The 25,311-nt window shown below is 43.2% G+C and overlaps 1 protein-coding gene across 7 annotated transcripts in view; it reads right to left on the bottom strand.

Moving 5' to 3' along the window:
* Positions 1-25,311, bottom strand: part of ETS1 (ETS proto-oncogene 1, transcription factor) — a 127,764-nt gene that overhangs the window by 13,273 nt on the left and 89,180 nt on the right. For 4 of the 7 annotated variants that reach the window (XM_003910944.5, XM_021926738.2, XM_009187653.4 and 1 more), the window contains 5 exons: positions 18,408-18,527; positions 17,240-17,440; positions 13,994-14,071; positions 12,757-13,005; positions 8,133-8,393 (listed from right to left, as the gene is read on the bottom strand). In XM_003910944.5, coding sequence (XP_003910993.3) covers positions 8,133-8,393; positions 12,757-13,005; positions 13,994-14,071; positions 17,240-17,440; positions 18,408-18,527 — 909 coding nt within the window. The remainder of the gene's footprint in view (positions 1-8,132; positions 8,394-12,756; positions 13,006-13,993; positions 14,072-17,239; positions 17,441-18,407; positions 18,528-25,311) is intronic. The other 3 variants (XM_021926740.2, XM_021926741.2, XM_021926739.2) reach the window with 2 other exon arrangements.

The following is a 25,311-nucleotide window of genomic DNA, read 5'->3' as shown; positions in this document are numbered from 1 at the left end:
GCATTTATCCAGCATATAATCTCTGAACACTCCTCAAATGTAGCCAGAGTGTGCTGAACAGCAAAACACAATATTAACAACAGCATGGAGGTAGCAGATCAAATACTTTTTGTTTCACCATAATGTGATGAGCTGAAAGTGTCCTACCTACGCCTTTAAAGAAGAACGAACAGAGAGCCTAGCCTTGAGAGGCCTCCATAAGAAACTCCACCGCCTCGGCTCTGAATGTCAAACACCTCCACAGACCTGTGCCCTGACAGCATCTCCAACAAAGCAAGTCCCATCCTTGTTTCAGAGTTTAAACTTTCACATTCAATCACTCTAGGAGAACTTTCACTCTCATTATCTCTCAGGGAGAGGTGAGTCACACAAAAGACAATACAGTTTGGGGAGTTACAGTCAACAACATGCCTTGAGCTCAGAAGCCCATCACGGGCCACTGAGAGTGCCGGGACACATGGTCTTGAGTCCTGCCACATGGAAGAGCTGTGCTGGTCTCAACAAGCCATGTTTATAGGTCAGGTCCCTGTGGCTGTCTACTCAGATCTCCCGCTTCAAGGAACATTACTGACTGGCTCTACCATGTCCACACCAGCACCACCATTCCTGGGGGCTGCTCCAGCCAGGGACAGAGCATGGTGAGGGCATACAGGTCCACTTCTGGGAGACACAGAGCTCCTCCAGCAGACAACGTTGACACAAGGATCCCCTGGGCCCAGTCAAAGTTTTCTTGGAACAGAGCTACAGTTGAGGGCTCTTTCTACCCAAACCTCCTCCTTCCAGACCTGCAGCATGGTCTGAAGGTTCCCCTGCCTTCTCTTCGCTGCCTCCTCCCTTTTTTTCCTTCAGAGATGCTCCTTCCGTAAACGCCTTGCACATCTACTCATGTCTTGGCACCTGCTTTCCGGCACACTCAAACTAACACAGTATTTTGAATATTTTCTGACATTGTGAAAACCCTGAAAGTCATCTTATTTGTCGTTTGCTGTGCGACATTGGGCTAGACCTCCTCCTCTAAAAAGAAAACCAAAAATCTCAATGCCCTCATTTACACAGTGGGCATAACAGAAACTTCCTCGTGATATTTGGTGAAGGATTTAAAAAGTCAGTGTATATGAAGGAGTCTAAGCACACAGTAGGAACTTAATAGATCCGGGATTGAGCTAAAGAAATGAAGAGACCTAATCTATTATTAAATACCTGCTATGCCCCGTGACACTGCCAGCAATTACTGCAATTCTGTAAGTAAAATGCGTTGTTCCCTGGCCTCAAGGAACTTAGAATTATACTGGAAAAATAAAAGGGTTGGAGAATACTACGGATGGAGGTGACAGCTAGCACTTAGAGCCTAGCTTTCTGTATACCCAGCACTGCTCCAGGTGCTCTCCATAAACGAATTCATTAGTTCTCACAACAAGCCTATGGTATAGAAACTATTATTACTGCCATTTTGCAGATGAGAAAACAGATACAGAGATGTTAGCTTGCCAAAGGTTACACAGCTGCTCGTTGGCAGGGTCTGACTCCATGCTCTGAATTCTACAGGGGTAGCCCCTGAATGTTGCCCCTGGTAAAACCTCATGGGATGACCACCCTTTCTTGTGTTTAACCTGGACTTCTACCTGCAGGCATTCCCAAGTGACTGACAGGGTGCTGAGGAGCGCTCCAACCTGCAGGCGTCACATGCAAGTCACTTTGGGAGGACAGGAGGGGCAGAGCTTCTCTTGAATGAGCCTCTACACAGAGCAGCAGCTGCTTACTCTCTGCAGCAGGGGAGGCCATTCAAGGAAAAGAAAGAAGTACCAAGGGGGCAAAAGCAGGGTCATCTGGGACACCTGGCAGGGCCTTTCCCAACAGAGGTGATGGGGAGTTTCCAAGGCCTGTTGTTTAAAGGCAGCGAAGACTGGTGTGGATGTCTCAGCAGCACGCTGGCTGCATTCTGCTCAATGGAAACATTTTGCTTCCTCCAAAGGTGGAGCTTCAAACTGGAGACAGAGTGGAATTCCAGAACAGTCACCACCCAATTCCATTATTTGTAGTGAGACTTTATTAAAGAAACAGTGACCCCAAAAATCTAAGACTCAGAGACTCCTCCCCTAAAACAGGCAGTGGGCTACACCCAGAACAGAGGGGTCAACCTGTGAGTCTTCTGGTATCCAAAATCCAGGCACCCCCTAGGCCTCAGAGAGTTGTAAACAGCACCAGGGTTCGAGATATATTGTACAGGATGAATAGATCTCTTCTGTCCAAAGACTGCTTGCAAGGTATTACCATAGCTGAATCAAGACACTAAGGTAGTTCGGCCAGTTGCGATCTTCAAAAGCCACGACAGAAATAGGGAATCACCACTTTCCACGTTTTTAAAAAGACATTTAGAAAAAAAAAAAAGTTCATAGTAAGGACGAATCCTTTTACCACGTGATCTTTTTCTACTGGTAGCAGATGATGAAGAAAAATTCATGCAAAACTAATTAGTTAGGAGGCAGAAACAGTGAAATTACTCACAGGCAATAGAAAAGAGCTTTGCCTCCCAACCAGTTCAAATCTTCCCGAGAATTCTCCTCCTCGGTGCTCCAAAGTACTTTCCCATCAATCACAAAACTGAGCAGCATGTGAGTCTACTGCTCCACGGAGATCTCCAGGTCCACGCCTGGCACCCCTTTAGGATCCACAGCTAAACCCAGCACAGTGAATGGAATCCCTGCCAGCGTCTCAGCTGCTGGCTGACATGAAGGCTCTATTGAAGCTGAGGGGGCTGCCAGTTTCCTGCAACTGGTTAATTACAGCAGCCTCTGAGCAACAGAGGGAAGACACTTTGTTTCCGTCCTTCTCATTCCCAAGCTCTTTTCCTCTTATCCAACCAGGGGCTGCCCAGGGATGCTCTGCATTGAGACTGTGATGGCTTCAGCAAGCCTGGAAGCCAGTCGCGGCTTTGCCTGGCCTGCAGACCTCAGTGAAGCGCCCTACCTTCTCGGGGCCTGACTTGAGCCAGTTTACACTGTCTCACGCAACAGCATTTACATGGAGAGACTTTGGATTCCAGAACTTGGCCCCAGTAATCCCCCCAAATTAAAAGGCTCTACACTGTTCCTAATCAACATGCCCGCAGCACAAGTTCACACTGCACTAGTAACCTGCTTTTACTCTTTCCTTATCACTAACTTAGGCTCATACTAAAAGTTTCCTCAGTTGTTGTCTGTACCTGAATACGTTGAGATTATTTTGCAATCGAGCTTTCCTTCAGAAAACTGTGATTTCAGCTAATGCTGCCAAATCTCAGGTTTCATTCTGAATTGAAGGGCTTTGAAGCACTTCCTTTTGCAGTAAAGTTGTTTATCTTCAAAAACATGTTTTAGCAGTAGTTTTGGGTTACTGAACCCTAAAACTCAACTAAGAGCCAGAACCCTAAGGTTCTGGACTTGGCCCTGGGACTTTCTTATTGTGTGACTTTAGACTGGCTCTAAAGTCATCTATGAAATGACAAGAAGAGGATTTATTTCAGGGCAGAATCAATTTGAGAGGACCTAGAGGAGAATGTACGGGGCTTCTTTTTCTGCAAGACTAGTACCTTGTGCGTGTGTGTGTGTGGTGTGTGTGTGTGCGTGTGTGTGATGTCTCACACACACAAAAAAACTTGGAGGTTGAATTCCAGATAGTCCCAAATTTAGCCTTAAGGAAACTGAAGGACTGCCTACTTATAAATCTGTGTAACACTATAAAACATAATTTCATTATGGTTAATGAATGGCTTTGGGTTTAGCCTTTTTCAGGCTCCTAGAAAACAAGAAAACCACTTCATTCACAATTGCAAATCAAAGACTGAGAACACACCTAGACATTGATAAGGGCATTACCACCAGACCTGCTCCAAAACAGCTGCAGAAGTGATAGGACTCCTTATCTGTGGGTATGTCTGACAATCTGGAATGAAGTTCAATAAAGGTGATTTATAGGTCAATAATTCTGGACGGAAGCCAAGGCCAGCTCTCCTCCCTCCCACATACCCCTAACCCACATACACATAGTGTTCATTAGTGACAAGAGGCAGACAAGGTCCTAATCAGTCTAGGCAGGCAACTGCAATAACCAAGGAGTACTCTCATTCTCTAATATGAAGAAAAGATTTTCTATTCAGGTGAGACATTTGGTGCTTAAGATTCAATTCAGAAGCTACCTCTGTGCAGAATGCAGTTACATACATGGCCTTGAATAAGTCATTTTTTTGTGCCTCAGTTTCATCACCTATGAAATGGGACTAGAGGGGTTGAGAGGAAGAGACACTACTATGTGACAACCTACTATATTATTCTATACCTACTGAAACGGAAAAGCAAGAGGAAGAAGAGATGCCTATGTTTTTCAAGGACTTGGAAAGCGTTTTGCTTAGGTTTACAAAATGTATATAGAAAACATTGGGCTACTTCTCTAGGACTGTGTTGTAATTAGAAGGGGTTCATAATGTATCTTCGAACAAAAGAAAATGGAGCTTTCTGATGGTATCAGTTTGATAACCGTAAACAGTTCACAGTAAGGTAAGGAGGTACATTTTGGCGGAAGCCAACATTGCATTTGATGTATTCTTAACTCAGCTAACAAGCAGGCTTTCAAGCCATGTTATCTGCCCCCGCATCTTGACCTAATTTAACAAGTTGCTATGGGAGCCCAGCGAAGGTTGATGCAATTTTCTTATCTTTGGAGGAAGAATGTAGCTGTGCAAGAGAATGTGAAAATTCAGTTTCTAACTGATTTCCACACTTACAGTGCAGTAAGAAAGACTTCCTATCAAGAAGTAAAATGTATTCCTCTGGAGATGATATGGACAAAGACCCAGACTCCTGGTGCAACGGCAGGAAGATGGATTCTCTTCCCAGCTTGGAGAATCTAAGCATGCACCCTTTAGTTCAGGCCAAGTAACAGTGACGTGGAGCTATGTGTACCCCTACTGTGTGGCCAAACATACTCTGGAGCAATCAAATTTTAAGGGAACATACAGAAAAGTTGAGCAGAACCTGAGCAAGTAAGTGTAACTTTTACAAGCAATAAAATGTATTGCCAACAAGTGTATACAATGATTTCTGCTTTCCATAGTACTTTTGCAAATTTCAGCTCATCTTAACATGTCTGCATAAAGCTAGACACCCATTTATAGGCACTCTAGTGACTGCCTCAGGTGGTGGACAAGGCTGTATGGGCACATTTCATCCGCTTCCCTATTCCCTAGGACGCATCTTAAATGAGGCTGGCGGGGGCACCATGAGGGTGTGAGATCACCCTCATAGGATGAGTCTGCAGTACAGGCAGGAGGTGTTCACCAGGTATCCATTAAAGGAAAAAAATAAACACTAAAATGTGGGTTGCTCCTCACATACCTAACAAATCCCAACTTTCATTCAGACCACAGTAATAGGAGAATCCAGTTCAAGTCTAAGGATTTTTAAAATATCTTGAATTCAAGGAGACAGTGAGCCCTCATATTCGCTTTTCTGCACTCAATATACGCTCAGACATTTGCTGAAATAATTGAATTGTTATAATTGAGGGTTTTTCCCTCTATGTCTAGCACAATGTCCAGCATTCATTTATTTAATTAGTTGATTTAATTCAATTACATTTTCACAGATTTCCTGCCACCGAGACAAGAATGAACACTTCTACTTCACTAAAAGTAGAAAACGGTAACAAGGTAAATTTGCCTAAAACCACACAGTGTGTTAGAGTTGGGAGGAAACACAGAGGACTTCTGTTTTCTGGACTATTGTTCTCGCCACCACATGAGATAGTATAAAAAGTGAAATTGCAATGGTCAAGGAGAAAGAATTGAATGGCAAGATGCTTCAAAAACGTTTTTTCATTAAAATGATTACTTCAGTCCCGGACCTCTTAAGCGATAATCACCACCCCCACCACCAACGTTTTACCCCCTATCCCACGTCTGAAATATATATATATATGTTGTAATGGTTAGGCTGAGTGATAAATGATGTGATGGAGGATGGAATGATGGGAGGAGGATGGAAGGAATAATGGTTGTGCCAGGAGGGGAGGAGGAAGGAGGAGAAGGATGGCTGGCCGAAGAAGGAGGAGGGATAAATGAATGGAAGAAGGAGGGAGGAGGAAGGAAGGAAGGAAGAAGGAGGGAGGGAAGGAGGGAGGGAGGGAGGAAGGAAGGAAGGAAGAAAGGAGGGAGGGAGGGAGGAAGAAGGGAGGGAGGGAAGGAAGAAGGAAGGAAGAAGGAGGGAGGAAGAAGGAGGGAAGAAGGAAGAAAGGAAGGAAGAAGGAGGGGAGGAAGGAGGAAGAAGGAGGGAAGGAAGGAAGGAAGAGGGGAGGGAGGGAAGGAAGGAAGGAAGGAGGGAGGGAGGAAAGGAAAGAAGGAGGGAGGGAAGGAAGGAAGGAAGGAAGGAAGGAAGGAAGGAAGGAAGGAAGGAAGGAAGGAAGGGCGGGCAGAGGAGAGGGTGGGCAGGCAACTATCAATCTATCCAGACATAACTCAGACCTAGAGCATAGTTTCCCCTGCACCACAAAAACAGAAGCAAGCACTGGCAGTTAGAGATAAAGTCTACCTCACAAGGCCACAAAGTCATTTTAGAGCTACCTCTGCCTTTCCTTTCTCTTCCCAATTAAGCAGCACGTCTCCCTTCCTTTATCACTATATTCAACTGCAGTCTAGTTCTTTAACTCCTAACAAGTATAACTGCATGAGCTGACACTCTTGTACATCCTGAGAGTGACTTAATATACTTTTCCTCACCCCAGATGTTTCTAATGGAAATGAATATACTTCCTAATAATCTCCTTCCAGAGATGGGAAAGGACTCCCTTGAAAAGTAGTAAGTTCCTACATGCTAGCCATGTTCAAGCAAGACCACCGGGGTATTGTAGAAAGAATAAAGTAAGGGCCTTTGAGTTCCATTCCTGGCCTTGACCTTGTTGCTACCCCAACATATAGACATAATTCCTGAGCACTACTCATGCAATGAACTGCACTGGGAGCTATGTGGAATGCAACATAAGAGAGACACTCCTGATCTCTGAAGGGGGAGTAAGTTTTCAAGCATTTGAGTTGTTTTCAAAGGTCACTGGTTTTCTTCGTAAAAGACCTAAGGCTTCCCTGAATGCAAAAATGAGGATTCAGCATACTCTAAAGATGAGACAGACACCTCAATAGAAACACAGATCTTGCTGTTTGTCATCATCCACACAAAGGGTCCCTACATGAAAACGCATCCAGAGTGGAGAGAATTATAAGAGAATAAAGGCCTAGACCACATCTGCGTAATCAAAGCTACTTTAAAATAAGCTCTACTCACGGTACACTTTCTAATTTTTAGAAAACACTAGAGAGATCTGATGATTAACACATTAATACTCCTTGGCTATTTCTCAGCTATACTCTCCACATGTTTTTCTGGTAAAGCAGCATGATGTGCTACAACCCATCTGAAGAAAGAATTGTTTTGCTCTACTACCAGAGTCTCAGTCAAAGCTCAAGCTCTCAACCTACATCTTCCTTTCTTTATGGCCTTTCTTCACTCATCACTGTCATAACTACAGCTTTCGCTCCTGGAAGAAAACTGATGATAAAGTCGAGTGAGAGAAGCGGTCTTCTCTATAGGCCGGGATGGATCTGGACAGGGCATAGTGTCACTGAGGACACTGCTCCCACATTTGAACAGCTGGCCTAAGGAGAACGGTGCTGCAGAAGAGTCCAGTGTGGAGGCCATTCAGTTGTGCCTTTGAGAGATGCTACTGCTGATTTTGTATTGAGAAAGACCTCAGGAGCAGCCCAGGAAAAATCCCCTGATGCCAGGCCACTAGATAGAGTTTCCAGGAACACCAAGTCATCACAGTTCCCTTCCCCCAGACATGGAAAAACACCAAAATATAAGTTTCCTACCATTCTTGCAAATGATCCCTTTGAAGAGAATGATACTATTTGCTTCCAAAAATCAATGGCTATTCACAAGCAGAGTGGCTGGAGAGACTAAAGAATTCTTAGAGAGACTTCTCCCCGCTGCCCTGCAAAAGGGAGTCTGTCGTCGTCTCTGGTCAGAGGTGCACAGTGCCTTCCAGGAAGGATCCCACCCACAGAAACGTGCAGACGGAGTTGGCCTAAGCAGCGGGAGGGCGCCTACCTGTGTAGCCAGCTAGGGCAGCAGCAGGAATGACAGGCTTGTCCTTGTTGAGGTCAGCACGGTCCCGCACATAGTCCTTGAAGGTGCCCTTGGGCTTGTGGTTGGGCAGGGCAGCCGGATAGTCCTCTGAGTCGAAGCTGTCATAGGAGGGAACACGCTGCAGGCTGTTGAAAGATGACTGGCTGCTCCAGGACTGGGTGAGGCGATCACAACTATCGTAGCTCTCTATGCTTTCAAAAGAGTCCTGGCCCCCGAGTTTACCTGGAGGTAAAGGAGGAGGTAGGAAGAGGACAGGGGAGGAGGGAGTGGGAAAAAAAAAACTGTAAAAACCCTCTTATGGAGGACAGATTGCTAATCAGATCTGCAGGAGGGACAGAAGAAGGGAGAGGCGAGTGGGAACGGAAGCTTCAGGGGTCATGGGTTTACTCTGGGGAAAGGGGCTGCACCAGGCCACCATCTGAGGGTCCACGGCCACTCTGCTGCCTGGTTTGAGAACTCCAAGTACAGAGAGTCAGAGTCAAACGCTGCTCACATCTGTCAGAGTAATGCTTGGGTCCTCAAGAGTTCTAAAGCCAGAAATCTAGAAGCTGAGGATCACACATGTTATGATACGATTTCTGGCTGATGTTGTAGGCCCAGTGAATAAATGAAGAAATCGGAGCAATGTCAGGATGAATTCCGTGCTCCAACTCAAGCCAATGAGATGATTTCAAAAGGCCCAGTTTGGAAAATATTTTGGTCATAAGAAAAAAGAATCCCATTAGACTAAGAGCAGATTAGCCTTTTCTGACCTTGGAACTGAAGTGCTATTTTCTTAGCATTTTTCCCAAATACTATTTTAACATAAAATACATGAACTGACCCTATGCCTTTTCAAATAGAGTAAGATGGTATAAGATGCTTTTCCCAAGAGATTTTAAAATATCACACACACTATTACTCTTCTAAACAGAAAACCATATTCTTTATCCTCTCCAAGTAAAATTATGTATTGAAATTTAAACTTCATTGGAAAAGTATAGGCAATACTTAAATGGTTTATTAAAGAGTTAAGGTCCACAGCAGTGTCAGAAATCCTTTACTGTGTGAGTTGCTTAAGGCATTCTTAACTGACCACAAGATCATGCAAGTTCATTAATTTCCCAAACCAGGTTATAAACAGCTGCTATGATTGCACAATAGCTCCTGGAGAAATTTCCATTGGTAAAAATGCCACTAAAAAGGAGGCTAGCAAAAAAAAAAAAAAAAAAAAATGTTTTGGAGGAAAACAAACGCATCTAAGAGCTAAAAAGGCTCACAGGAATGGTTTTTATATGCAACTTTCAGATACTTTTCAAGTAACCTAAGTTAAATCATGGGAGACTAGATGGTCACCTCAATTCAGCACAGGCCAACAGGCAAAGGGATGTGACAAATATTTACATAGAAATATCCGTAAATCAACTCCTAATTGTTCAGGGGTGATTGATCTATAAATTTCAAATCCCAGAATAAGGCTGACTCATACAATTTCATATTAGTGTGCTCCCAGTGTATTTTCCTCTCCATGACAGTGGAGATTGCTTAAAACAATAAAAATCAAACATGAACAGATGCCCAAACCTAAAGTAAGTATATAGGAAAAGATGTTGCTCCCAACATTGTTTAAAGATCCGGATAAAACGCATTTGGTTGAGTGTGTACTTTCTGTAAAATCTACTGCTCTGGGTTTTCTCTACTTCCTGACCCCTCCAGAACTGCTTTAAACAGAAAGGTGGTGTCATCCGTTTCATCTCATTCCTTCCTCCACTCATCCATTCACAGGAGGGTTATCTCGGGAAAGTAAACTGAAGAGCTTCATGGAGTTATCAGCCTGGCCCACCCAGTCCACTATCAAAAGGGCACCTCTTCATTCTTATTAAAAATGAATACATATTTCTTTATAATTCTTCCCCATTTACCCAGCAGAAAGTCATCTTTTTCACCTTTTTAGAAATAATCTAATTTTCTCTCAAGAAATTTACACTAAATGATTCAACGAAACAGCCTACAACCAGAATGTCAAAGCCTTGTTTTAGCAGAACAGGAAATTTTGTGGCATCTCATAAAAAGGTATTTGTTCATACCAGCTACTGATCTTCATGGCCATTTATTTTCTCTTTGAGACAAACATACCAAAAGCCTAAGAAGGAGAATTTATATTTTCATCAACACCCCACCAAGTTGATAGTATTTATGCTAAAGTCTCTCTGAAATGATTCCATCTCTATCAGCCAATTTTATACTTAGAGAAGAAGGAGATCACAATTTTCACAAGCAAGATAGTAGAGTTTCCAAGGACTCCCAATAAGCAAGGGGGCTAAACCAAGCCAGAACCAGTCTCTGGCAACCCCCCAAACATGAGGCAAATGCAACCCTGTTGAGAGTTGTGGTTTACAGCAGTAGGCAGCTTTCATTTTAGCTCGATTTCACAACCCTGGTGCTGGGAACCTTCATTTACGGGTATTTTCTCCAAAAATGGGTAGAATCCAACTGGATTAGACACTCAGTTATGCTGCGGTGCTCATGCAGGGAAACCTGTGTTCTCTAAACTGTCCACCAGCCAGACTTTCTGAGAAGGGCCTCGGCAAACTCCTTCCAAAGCTATCTGACTCCACTGAACAGACCTCAGAGCACTCAATACAGAAGATGGGACAGCACCCAGCCACCCACTGAGCAGACTCATAAAAAGACAGTCCTTAGGGCCCACATAAGTGGGGCATAGAAGCACTCTGTATGCTGTAATGCAGCCTGTGAATACTGTACTATGATTCGTATAAATAACAATCGGTTAACAGTAATGCTTTCGGTCTAGACCAATCACAGCATCTCAGATTCAATTGGCCCTTTGCATAGGCCCTGTTTGCAGCACTTCTAACACGCAGAAAACAGCCCTGCACAAAATGGTCTTCCCCTCAAGTTTTTGTGGCCTGAACTTGGAGGGAGGGAAGAAGAGTGGAGCCAGAAAGAAATACCTCATGTCTCTTTGTAAGGGTCACTTTTGGTCCATAGTCATTAGTTTGGGGTTGGAGGGGTGGCGGGGACCAAAACCAAGAACGAAGGAAAGGAGAGGGAAAAGAGACAATTACACAAATGCAAAGCCAGATGCAATTTCAAAACAATGTGACGGGAGATCTACCCAAAGTTACAACATGGCCGAGCCCAAACCCACAGGCTTGGCCTCACCGTGTAGATGTACAGAAAGTCCCACAAGGAAGAAAGTTGTTTTAATACTGTGACCCCCCTGATAAAAGAGAAACACATATACACACACTCATGTGTATGTATTTAAATAGACACGCACCCAAAAATAAAAAGAGTCAGAAAGGGGAAGGCCGACTGGTCCCACCCATCCCCTTCGGTCTGTAACACAAACACCCTGGGGCCTTAAGAAGGAAGATTAGGGGTTCTGATTGTGCAGGGACTTTCCCTCTGCAGGGCTTGCTGGTGATCCCTAGGCCTGCTGGGAGGAAGTGTGAGCCTGAATACTCGAAGAAGATGACACTGTGCAGGACCCACGATTCTTCAAAGTAAAGGTGCCACTGGGCTCTCCTCCAAGAGCCTCACAGTAGGTACCACATACGGTCAGTCACTGAGCAGAAATCACTCATAGGCCAGCCCCAGCCTGCCATCCGACCCAAGCCCCACCTGTCAGCTTTCTCCCATTCCTCTTCCCATTTATAATTCTTTCCCATTTACCCACCAGAAAAGTCATCTTTTTCACCTTTTTAGAAATCATCTAGCTCTTGCTAAATAGACAAACGCTTCCTTACAATAGACTGCATTTTTCTCAGAAACAAAACAATTTGGACACTTTACTAGGTAGGTTGTATCTCTGAGCATTTATGTCCTGTTCCTAAAGATTGGGTGCATTTTACCTTTTTTGCTCTATGACAACCAGCTCTATTTTGAAACATTTTCTTCACTGACAGTGAACATTTTATCATTATTATAATAGTCATGTTAACAAAACTACCTTCTTTTGGAAACCCCTGGCCACCTCCTTCCCTGGTCCTCTAGCTAAATACACACTTTCACCACACTGCTGATGACTGGTTCCAAACAAACCGTTGGTTAACCATCTTGTGTCTTCCCAAACCAAAAAAGTCACAGGAGGCTAAAGATCCCAGGCTGGCCAGCAGAGGTCATTCCAGGTACCAAGCCAGTATCTACGGTCAGACCCAGGAGTCCTCTGGGAGGAGCACCAGGACACATGCTAAGCTCAAGGGTTTTCCAGGGTGGTCACTTGAACCATTTTTATTTGATTATGTCCTCCTCAAGGAAAATAGAGCATACCTTTCAAAGTGACCAAATTCAACCAGAGTTATTAACTGAGGGAAACATTTTGCCCAAGTAAGACATTTAATTTCTTAGATTGCCTGATTCTGATTTCACTGTGGACCCCATGGCCTTTGCCATGATAATGGACTTGGCTAAAACACCACGATGGAAAGTTCTTAGTATCTGGACACTCTAAGATGGGAAGGCTGAAACTGAGGAATCTACATGTCTAATAAATGAGAAAAAAAAATGGAACCTGAAAACACGCACAGAGTCAGGTAACTCTTGTAAACCCAAGAGCTTTTAGAGAAGAAGTATGACCTACCACGACTGGCTCTCCCCATGCACATGTTGTCTGGGGTGACGACTTCTTGTTTGATAGCAAAGTAGTCGTTCTGCAAGGTGTCTGTCTGGAGAGGGTCCCGGAGAATGACTGAGGGGTAGTCGTTCTCATACTTGAGGGAGAGGAGCTCTTCCGAGCTGATGGGATGGAGCGTCTGATAGGACTCTGTGATGAAGCTGGGCTCTGAGAACTCGGATGGTGGAACACACTGGGCATGCTCGATACCATAGCCTGGAAACAAAGGGTTTGCAATTAAAGAGAGGAGAGATTTGTACTTAAAAAAAGCAGTTTTTCACCGCCTACAGAGGCCGTATGACGTGGAACAAGCTCTTTAGAGAATAAAGGGAAAATACTTTAAATCAGAAAGGCTTGGGTTTTTAACCTTGTCCACTACTAAATAGCTATGGCCCTTGACAAGATAATTGACTTCCTGACTTCACATTCTCATCTATAAAATGGGGGAGATTGCGATCTTTCCCGGAGCACTGCAATGAAGATGAAATGAGGATAGAGGTAAAATGCCCACAACATTCCCCACACAATAAGCTCTTGACACAGGGTAGTTAACATCATTGTGTTACTGGAATAAAAACTGTAATCACGTAAAAAGATAAAATTAAAAAATAAAACCTGTTTAATATTCCCTTTAAAAGCAGAGCCATCAGATAAGATGGTCCTATATCTCAGAGCTTACATTAGTGCAACAGGCCTACAGCCATTCTTTCCCTCAGGCTATCTCTTCAGTATGGTGGGGTATCTTACACGAAAAAGGAGAAGGCTGTATTTCCTCTAATAGAATTTGAAGCTGCATAGCACACTCTTAAAGAAGGATTTTAGAGGAAATGCTGTCATCTCCACTAGTAAAAAGGAAACAACAAAGGCCAAGATCAAATTCCTAACCCAACCCTCTTTTGGCCATCATAGTGAACAGTACCAAATCAGAACAAAAGTTTAGGGAGTCCAGTTGCAGTCTCTCTGCATGACTTTCAGGTTGAAGGTATCAGAGAGGGATCTTAGTGTGTAGGAACTTGGTAGGTTAATGAAACATGTATATAGGTTGAAACTTGGTGCTTTGTGGAAAAAAATAAAAGAAAGTAACAAAGAAGAGTCTACATCTAAGAAGATATTATTTTTGATAGAATTACTATGAAGGAGCCTGAGATGGATGGAGATAGGGGTCTTTTCCTAGTTTCCTATAAAGGAGTAGAAATGAACTTACTAATGAAGTAATCCGAGGTATAGCGGGATTCTGGATAGGTTGGGTTGACTCCATTAACTTGATATGGTTTCACATCCTCTGTAATGAACAGATAGGGAATGAACAACGAGGTCAATATTCAAGTCATGCTTGGCCTAAAAGGATCTTGGATGCAAAGACACAATGATCTCAACCCCTTTTCTAAGAAATCTGTATACTCATTAACTGAGTTGGTATCTGAGTCTATCCTGACTGTGACCTTGTCTAAACATGAGATCAAAAAAATATGACTAAAGTTATTATTTCAGTAGCTGCAAAATGGGATTTAGTATCTTGGAAAGAGAATCCATGAGTAATCTCTAAGGGCTGAGAAGGCATTCAGCATTCATTCTCAATGCATTCGCACTGCGTGTATGTCGACCACACTAGAGCCAAAGGCTTGAGTACATCACAGGTTAGCAGGATCAATCCCCAACCCCCCCAAACTGGTCAATTTCAAAACTTTTCAAAAATATACGGCAGTCTTTAGGCAGTAGATTTTATGTTCTCCATTTCCTCTAACAGATGTCTGGTTTTTGTTTTGTATTTTTCCCATTGCCCTCAGGTTTCAAGTTCAGGCCCAGACAAGAAGCAGGACACTGGTAAGGTGACTCCATTTGGTGAAATGTGACTGGGCTTGTGTAAAGGGAGAGAAGAGCAACCCAACCAAGCTCCTCCCCAGATGCCAACTCCCCTAGGAAAAGGAGAGGAAGGGAGACGAAGTGCACCTGCGGACAGAAAGCTCTGCACGACACTGCAGTGAGCCTGGGATCCTCTAATCACCCTGGAACAAATGCCATGGCCTCCAATTCTTGTATGGAGTAGTCTGATTATATTTCACCATAAGAATCTGACTTAAGAGAGTATGGGTTTGGGTTTTTCCTCAGGTATTTGATAGCTTGTTAGGAGCAAAGTCTGATGAGAAAACAAGTTTATGCCTGCACAGAAAAAACAGTTCCCAGTTGAGATAAAATGATTAAACTTTGCTTTAGCAGTTTATCAGATTGAAACATCCCCGTACCTTTGGCCTTCCACCCCACCCCAAACAGCTATGTTTTTTTGGTGCTGTGTTGCTTTAGTTTAATTACAGAACAAAAGCTGTAGTCTCAGCACAAACATCATGCTCATCTCGTCAAGTAACTGAACCTGAAGAGGGAGAATTCTTTCTGCCTCTCTCAACAGAATATTGGGTGGGATGATAAGGCTTTTGCTCTCAAACATACTAACTTATATCCTAATTCTCTTAAATTTTCTTACATTCTTCCTTTACCCTAAGCGAGGCTAAACCAGTCTTAGGGGCCAAAAGGCCCCTGTGAGTCCACATTATTATACAAAAAGCACAGGATGGGATGTTAAATTTTAAGTTAAATAAAAATATATTGAGGCCAGGCATGGTGGCTCACGCCTGTAATCCCAATGTTTTGGGAGGCCAAGGCGGGCAGATCACGAGGTCAAGAGATCAAGACCATCCTGGCCAACATGGTGAAGCCCCAACTCTACTAAAAATACAAAACTTAGCTGGGTGTGGTGGCACACACCTGTAGTCCCAGCTACTCGGGAGGGTGAGGCAGGAGAATCGCTTGAACCCGGGAGGCGCAGGTTGCAGTGAGCTGAGATCGCGTGACTGCACTCCAGCCTGGTGACAGAGCGAGACTCTGTCTCAAAAAATAAATAAATAAAATAAAATAAACATGTATTGAAAGTTGAAATAAAATGAAGTTTAAGGAGATGAGTGACACTGAAGACATTGCTAGCCTGAGCTTCATTTTACAGACAAGGACAATAATAGGACTTGTCCTTACTATCTCACACGGTGATTTTGATAATCCAAAGAGAAAATGTATTTGAAAGCACTTTGGAAACAAGGAGACACAATAGAGATATTAATTGTAACTACGATCAGAGACAGGCTTAGATAGCCCAAAACACCTGGCAGCTCCACTGTGATAAATGGAGGAAAACAGCCTCTTAGTAGAATATATTGGGTTACACAGTCTGATGGAATCTGCTATTGTGTTTAGAAGTCAACAGTCCAATCAGATCTGTTAGGAGCCTGCCATATCGTTTCCCTCTATAAACAGGCTGCTTATGTCAACACCTATGGGTGGGTGTCTGTGCACGGAGAACACGCCAGTGCTTTGGGGAAGCCTGTGCAACTGCCTGCCACCCTCGGTAAAAGCAGCCACAGAGAGACTCACCTAGTTCTTTCCTGTGTTCCTTTATGTCTTATTTTTTAACAGAAGGTGAAGAGAAGGAACAAAGATAACACTTTTGAGCACAGAGAAATCTAGTCTGGGTCTCTCTTGAGCACTGTAGAGTGGAATATATTCTTAAACAAAGGAAGGTATTATGTGGGGTAAAAGTGCTAATCCTGAGTTTTGCTCCCCTCCCCCAGCGTCTGTGCCAAGAGTTAGAGCTGGTGACCACAGGGAAAGGGTGGGCCTGGGTTAGAGAGGGCAATGGGCTTCTAGGCTTACAGTCAGCTGGAGGGCACTGCTGACTGCTGGTAACTGCAATTTATTTTAAGAAAAAATCAGAAAAATAAGCGCAAAAACACCCAAGTTTGCCGCCTGCTGCTGTTTCTATACTCAGCCAGGACTGTGGTACATGAGTCACTTGGTCCAAAAAGGTTGGAAGAGGCTGTTAGGGGAGGCCATGTCATTACAAGGTTGCAACACAGCGTCCTGATATAACCCCAGTTCCTGCTCCAGATGTAAAAGGTATGATGCACTACTGCAATTCCAATCCAGTTAGTGGGCAGAGAAATCTGTCTTATTAATATGCTCTCAGAAGCTAAGCTTTCCTGGGATGTGATCAGGTATTATGTGGCCATGCATCAAGGCAGTATGTATTAAGATTGCAGAAGAACACACACACACACACACACACAAACTATTCTTGGGTTGGCTGTGGGCACTGCTTGTTCAAACAGGGCACGGGTTTGAGATAAGGACCTGGATTGGAATGTTGCAATCCAAGAAGCTTCAGAGGTACAATCTTGCAGAAGATTAATATCTGGACCCCCAATATGTAGAAGAAAAAGAAATTAACACTCATCTAAGAGTACCTGCTATATGCTGAGCAGTGTACCAGGCACGTCCCCACATACGTCCTACAATAGGACGCCCACAGAGAAAGGCATCGACGTCCCACCATTGGGTGAGTCCCCTACCTACTCTCACAGCAACCCCACATAACCTCCACCTCTCCCTGTTTCCACATATTTACCTTTCTGCAGGATCTCTAGATGTTCCCATAAGATGTCCCCAACAAAGTCTGGGGCCAGCTCGAGAAAGCAGTCTTTACCCAGGGCGCAGAGGGCTGCTCCGTTCATACAGAACTTCTGGAAGTCTACACCTTTCAGGCTGAATTCATTCACAGCCCACATCACCCAGTCCCGAACATGGGTTTCTGTCCACTGCCGGGGGTCTGAGGAAAGAGGTCAGATGAAGATCCAGCAGGTCAGGCTTTTCACTCCTATCCAAGCCTTAGAGAGGACACTGAAGGAGCTGAACTTAGCTGAGAATGCTATCTTTATTCATCGAATGAGGAAGCACCAGCCTAGCCTGCACATCGAGTGCCTTCCATAACCCTCCCCTCCACATTCAACATCTCTGCCTTCTCTATTTCACCAGCTCGGAGGTCACTACTGCCAGCCAAAAAGTACCACGTGAGTATTCTCTGCCCTTGCAGGCAAAGATTTCCATGAATCTCCTCTTTCACTGCCTTATTCCCATTGGACTTTTTTAAAGCCCTGAACAAGAGAACAAATGGCTTCTTTAATAGCAATAATAACAAGAGATTGCTCATGCCTCTCCCTGCTCTTAACTTATAATATACTTGAGACTATTATTCTCAATTATTTTTTATCTTAGCCAATTATAGTGGTAATAATTGTAGCAATTAGTAGTAGTAAGTCATTCAAATGGCACTTGGTAATAACATTATTAGGTGCCTGTATTATACCAGATACTCTGCAAAGTCTGTACTTATGGTAAGCCATGCCTTGAGTAGCACTGTAATACTGATAACATGCAATCTTCATACATGACCTGAGGTTTAACCTGGCTCTACCAGCCAATGACGCTTAGGCGTTCAGATGACAGCAGGTGTACTGCCCAACGTCAGAGCTGCTCCAAGAGATCCAGAAGTGATTTTAGTAAGCAGGCAAGTTTGAGGACCACTGTCCTCATACCAAGATGGCAGGGACAAGCCCAGGAGATGGGGCAGCCTCAGTATGTGTGTCATGATTGCCCTAACAGATGGCAGCCGTGGCCCATAGCTGCTGACTCCAATGTGTTTAGTGTAACGTCTGCCTCACACATTCCAGGTGAGAAAATGAGTCTTCCCAAAGGGTCTGACCCCAATCACTCTTTTTCCAACTACAAAATCATACCTTTGGGGATCCCCAGTCGTTGCTGTTCTTTAGTGAAACCACTGAAAGTAGCTTTTAATGCTTGAGACATCATTTCTTTGCTGCTCGGAGTTAATAGTGGGACATCTGCACATTCCATATCTGCAGGAAAAAAATTGCATATGAATAACAAAAATTACATAGGTAATGAACCACTCATAAAACATCACAAATGGGCTGTAAGAAGGCAAGCTGAGAAACAACTGTGCTAGCATCCTCACCAGAGCACCACAGCAGGACATTTTTTCTTTTTTTTTTTTGAGACAGAGTCTCGCTCTGTTGCCCAGGCTGGAGTGCAGTGGCGTGACCTCAGCTCACTGCAACCTCTGCCTCCTGGGTTCAAGCCATTCTCCTGCCTCAGCATCCCGAGTAATTGGGACTACAGGCATGTGCCACCATGCCCGGCTAGTTTTTGTATGTTTAGAGAGACGGGGTTTCACCATGTTGGCCAGTCTGGTCTCAAGCTCCTGATCTCAGGTGATCCACCTGTCTCAGCCTCCCAAAGTGCTGGAATTATAGACATGAGCCTCTGTGCTGGCATGAGCAGGCAAAATTTAAGGGGCTTTCCACATTGTGCTAGGCCTAAAGTGTCCTGCATCACTGACAAACAAATATGTTTACTCTTCCTGAACACCTCTACTAATTTATACACAGTCCCTGCTTGTCTTTCACATTTACCGAGAATATTAACATTATCACATGCTTTAAGTTACCTATGAAAAGAAAATAACAATATTCATTCATTCATTCAACAAATGGTTATCTAGCACTTGCTTTGTGCAAGGAGTCAAAGAAACAACAATGAACAATACAGAAATAGTCTCCACAGGAGCTAGCTCTCTGATTCTTGCAGTAGATTCAGCCACTACAAATCTATTTATACAGTTAAGTGTTCAAATACAATGTCAATAAGGGCTTCAAAGAAGAAGTACATGATGCAATGTTAATGTGCAACAGGAATTCCTGGATGTCTGAGGGAAACAGGAAAGGCCTCCCTTAGAAGAGAGACATTTGACCTGAGATGCAAAGGATGCATGAGAATTTAGGAAGAAGAGAATACTCCAGATCAGTGGTTCTCAAAGTGTAGTCCTCAGAGCAGTGACATCAGCATCAACTAAAAAAAAGATCATTTTGTTTTAAGATCCCCTTACCTGTTCTGTAAAGAGTGGTTTAGGAGGGCAGTATGAATGGATGAGCAAGACATTTTAGAAAGTTACTACATCAGTCCTGGTGAGAGACGATGGTGGCTTTGACTACAAAAGTGGCAAGGCAGACAACATAAGTGAGCCAATTTGAAGTGCATACAGGATGAAAAATCTATAAAGCTTGGTTAGTGTCAGTAGTGAAGAAGAGTGAGGCATTACAGCCTGCAGATTTGCAAATGTATCATCATTTGCTATACCCACATGCACCTTAATCTCTGCTATGTCCATCCAGATCCTCCTGTATTTGCGGACCATGTTCACGGTGATGGTACATAAATATAGCTGAACTTAAACATCTTCTGAATTCACCTCAGGCACAATTTCCCACAAAAAGTGAATAAGCAAAGACATGAGCTGAGAATCCCCATTAGCTTTCCTGTCACCTTTTGACAGTGATACACTTTACCGAAGTGATTTCTAGAAACCTGAATCTTCAGTGTATCCCATGAAACTGACTTATAAAGTGACTAAGTTCCAGGCAAGGCTACTGCAGAAATTCTTCAACTGGCTGTTTCTAAACTTTGGTTGGTTAAAAAACATTCCCTGGACATAAAGAATGTGTTATGGGCTGAATGAAATTAAAACATAGGATAAATTTCCGAAAAAAGGAGCAAACATATTGCCTCTGAATGTCGAACTAAGTGGAAATTACACTGCATAAAAGAAGGAAAGGAGGTACTTTCTCTCCTGGTTGCTTTTAGCGATGCTGTCAGGAAACTGCTAGAGTCCAGGCTGTGCCCTGGAAGAACAGAAGGGCTCCCCAGCTGCTCTTCCAGGCCTTGCCAATGATGAGGAATCTGAAGTTCCAGGGAGCGGTGAGTTTGGGTTGCCCTGGACATGCCCGAAAAAATCTAGTGGAAAAAATCAACATGTCTCCAGAAAGGTTGACAGAATGATGGAAAATCCCAGATTGTTAGGGGGAAGAAATTGGGGGAGGGGATAGAGTGTTGATTACATAACATCCAGCCCGTCACACAACGGAGTAATCATCAAATGAGTCACTAAGAAACTCATGGCTGCTCCCCATCCATCCCCACTCTACACCTCCAAGAACAGCTAAGCAGCAGGTCCAGAAATGTCTTCCCTTAGAGTAGAAATCAGTTTTACTTTACAGAAAAGGGCTCTCCAGTTCACCAGGGAGTATTGCTTCTGAGAGAAGAAACAACTGTGGCCGCCTCAGCTCCCAGCACACGGCTAAACACACGAGTCAATCAACAAATGTTGAGTGAATTAAATTTTTCCAAATTTGAAGCAACTTTCCTCCCTTCACCCCCATCCAACACGAATTCATGAACTTGAACTGTGTGGGTTTTGTTGTGCGTGTTTGTTCCCTCCATTAGATTTATGACTTGATGAAAAGGACCTTACTGATGGCGGAAATTGGCCAGGACAACACATGTGGAAAATACAGGTCAGGCCAAATGGACAAGCAGTGGTTCTGCTGCAACGGGAACTGACGGATGAGACTGACTAGGAGGCCCCTAGAATCTTCTCAACATGAAAGCTAGGACAGTGGGATGCCAGTGTGAGGTGACAGCCAAGGATGACAGCAGAAAGACTGAAAAAGAAGTTCCTTGATTCTGGCTCCCATAACTCCACATGCCCTGACAGTGCGGTCTGGACAGGACTGCTGAGCTGACAATTCTCCACGTAGGTTTCTGCTTCCTGTCAGTGGGCAGGCATTTCTGGGTTCTCGCTTGTTCTCTCCCAGGAAAGCAGCTAGAATTACTTTTGCCTTTCCACCTCAGTGCCACCTCCACAAGCCCAGTCCACGCGCTGTTGGGGCCCCGTCAGAGGTGCCTGGCTCTGCCCCTCTGGCTGTGAGACTCAAGTGCTAGATCTCTCAAAAAAAGGGCTCACATTCCAGCTGAGGGAAACCATCCCTGTCCACTTAGGACACATGCATTTGGACTTGATCAGCTCCAGAGAAGACACAGCATTGTCCTTGGAGTCAAAGGATTTAGATATAAAAGTCAGAATTTTATCCTGTAAAGTGTGAAACTGTAGTTTAAAAAAAAAAAAAAAAAAAGTCAAACTCCCCTCTATAAGTAAGTGAACAGTTGGCAAAGATTGTCTTTTTCAGTTGTGTGAGCATTGCACTTAAATGATGACTGATCATGTTCAAAAGTGTATATTAAATAGAAAATAAACCCATCATAGAAAATACTAATTCAAAAATTCCCTTTATGTTGTCTGCAGATTGTAGCAGTTCTGTTGATTATACTCATCAAAAACAATAATAACATCATTACACAGGTGGAAAATCTGATGTGACTTAGCCTAAGCAGATACCTCTTTACTCTTAAAATACTTTACTTCATTACCTATTATAATATTTTTACATTAGGTACAAAATATTTCTAATTTTAGAATCAGTGTCTGGAAGTTAATCAATACCTCCACAGACATTAACTAATTATATTTTATGGAAAAATACTGAAATCTCCTTTGTGCTAATAATTATAGTATCTTAAATTCAAATAACATATTTGCTTCAAAACACTGAGAATCTGCCCTGGAGAAACACTATGCCAACACAGTGGAGATTCTAAACACACTGGAAAATGAGGACATAAATATATTGCAATTAGATTAGATTTCTTGCCCACTGATTATTCCTTGGGACCCCAAATTTCAGTTAATATTTATAGGAGTTCCCCTAGACCTCTGAAAGGACAGTTGTGCAGAAGCTGGTGATTAAATAACCATTACAATATTGCACAGTACTTAGACAGAAGTGAGCAGGTAGCTTTCCCCGAATCTGCAGAAGAATAAGCTAGTGGCATTTTGAATGCGGGGAAACATCTGCTCATTTTTCATTGTGGCCTAACCCTGAACCACCTCATAGATGTTTCAAGTGAAATGTAAAACAAGGGTTTCCATTCACTTACATGTAACTCAAAGTTAAGAGCTGTTCAGTTTCCAAGAACCTTTCCAGGGTGTTTCATGTGTCTTTTCATACCATTCTTTTCAGTTATTTCAAACTGAATGGCTCTTACCAACAATGGTACACAGAATCTAAACACTAGGTGGCTTTTGTTCCGCAAGAAGTTCAAGACATCTGGCCTTACTGACCTCACAAGTTTATTCTCTCACCATTCTCAATCAATGATCATGGGAAGACTGGAGCATCTGGGATCCTAGGGTTAGGAGATGAGGGATACAGCCAAGGACAAGAAATCCAAGGTGCATGTCCCAGTTTTGCATGACCATTGAACTGGGCCCAACCCCATCAGATTATGATACCAGTCATGTGTGCTGGGTATGGTCACACTCAATAGCAGCATGAAAGAAATACCAAGAGTAAGTAATATGCCTTATACCTGAGAAATGCTTTACAGTTTGCCAAGACTCTTTACAGACACTACTCCAAAATATCCTCTAAACATAAAACTGCTGAGGGGCCTGGAAAGGTATCACAAGGTCCCCATTTCACATATGAAGAAATCAAGGCCCTGAGAGATCAAGAGCTTGACCTAAAGTCACAAGGCCATGAGGGACTACCTAGAAGAGCGGCTAGAAGCCACTCTTCTAACTCTTAAAGTTCAGGGCCTTTCTCTCCATTCCACTGCAAACAGAAATGGATCAGATATCCAGGAAAACCAACATTTTCAGAGCTGAGAAAGAAACAAATGGGACTTTTCCTTTCTTACTTTAAAAGATTTTAGGAGTGATTAAAAACTTAAAACCATTCCAAGAAACCCAGGGTTTCATACAGCTAGCCCCGTAAGAACATAATTAACAGCCATTTACAGAATCAACTATAATCTTTTCCTTTCCTGGCACTCAGTCAAGTGAGGCTTCCTTCCATATGCAGCAAATGGGTTAAGTGACAACCTGGCTTCCTTCTCTGTTTATGTGTAACCCTGACTCAACCTAATGGGCAACTTTGCATATAACAGAAGTTTAATTTGTTACATAGAGGCTTACTGAAATATATTTTTTAAAGTAAAAGTAAAACAAGAATAAACCTTCTGGTCCACATGGAGAGGATAAAAGAACAGTTCTCCAAATTGAAAGATAGGATTCTAAAGACAAAGAAAAAAGAGAGAAGAGGGCATGCACTGTTGACAACTTGTTGATCAAAATCCATGGGTTCAGATTTCACTTACACCATTAGTGTAGACACACTGGATAAGTCACTTACTCAATTCACTTTTAAAAGAGGTCTGTTCATAGGTGGTGTCTATATCCCTCATAGAGTTTTACATTTTTTATTTGGCAATTTTCAAACATACACAAAAGTAGAGAGAAACTCTACTCAACATTTATCAATACTACCCGTTTTTATTTCATCTTCCACACACATGTACACACATACACACACGCAGAAGAATTATACACCTAATCCCAGACAAGTCATTTCACCCACAAATATTTCATTGTCACAAGGATATTTTTTAGATAAAGGGAGATCATACAGTTAAAGTTCAATAAAAGGCAAATAAACTCAAGGAAAGGGAAAAAAAGGCTTCAAGTTACTTTCTCTCGTACTTAAATCTAGGTCTATATTTCATGCATTGGCCCATTTGAACCACAGAACTTCTTTCAAAGCAACACTGTCATGATCTGGAAAGTCAGATCATGTTAGATCACAGAGAGATGATTTCAAATCAAGATGGTAAGTCAGTTCTATGGACTTCCACTTCCTACAAGCAGAAGGCTGCAGTGATAGCTCATCTTAATGGTCAACATCCTCCTGAATTTACAACTGTAACTAAAGTATGCAAAAAATAAAATAAAAAGGCTGGGAGTTCTGGTCAGCACAAAAGGGCAGTGTGAAAGGTAAGACCATTGCCGAACTGCCAAGAACAAGTCCCAGTGTAGGAGATAAGGCACCTTTACCCCTTCAGACTAATACAAATAGAGAAATGGCTGTAGCCACACTGACGGATAGCTCTGCTTCTCAAGTTGATGACCCCTGGAAAGTGGTCATTGGTCTCCAAGAGGACTCTCCTGATAAAGAAGCTAATGATCTCAGAATAATGTGCAAAGGAATCTCAAAGACAGTCTCTACTGCCCTCTCTCATTCATATAAATATGGGGTGGAAGTAGAGTAGAAGGGAGTGGTAAGCGATTCCTGTGAGAGGCACTAGAAACCAGGCAGGCAGGACTTCTAGCTCAGGGAGGTGCTATAATCCACAAAGTTTCTGGTTAAGGTTAATGCAAAGAAGGGAGACAAATGTCCCTCCTCAGCCCCTTGGCTATATTTTCATAAACCCAATGATGTGACAACACAATGGGGGAAATGCAGGACTCTTGGTTCCAGCAAGAGCAAAGCAATAAATGACTCAGTGCCCATGCTGAGGCCACCCATCCCAACCAAACCGTCTATTATTGTCCCAAACAATAGTATACCAATGGGACCTGGAACAGACTCATATGAGTTAGGAAACATACAACTGGGTTTCTGACCTTCTTTTAATACCTAACCCTTTCGAAGTCACCAGCCAATAAAAACCACTGCAAAGACGGGAGAAGAAGCTGCATAGAAAATCCCCAATTCACCCTCCAGTGACCTGATTGACCAAAAATGCAAGCCAGTCTCAAGTTACAGTATCTCGGTTTGCTGCCAATGCACACAGCCGCTAGGGAAAGCACGCTCTTTGGGTACAACGTGCCAACTCTGAGGAGATGCCTCTCCGCAGAGGGAAGCTGCCCTAAGACAAAAGAGATGGTCT

This window comes from Papio anubis, chromosome 12 (genome assembly GCF_008728515.1).
Source record: "Papio anubis isolate 15944 chromosome 12, Panubis1.0, whole genome shotgun sequence".
In the NCBI taxonomy this organism is placed as follows: Eukaryota; Metazoa; Chordata; class Mammalia; order Primates; family Cercopithecidae; genus Papio; species Papio anubis.
Note: the sequence above shows the minus strand (reverse complement) of the source record. Positions and strands in the feature narration are given on the sequence as shown.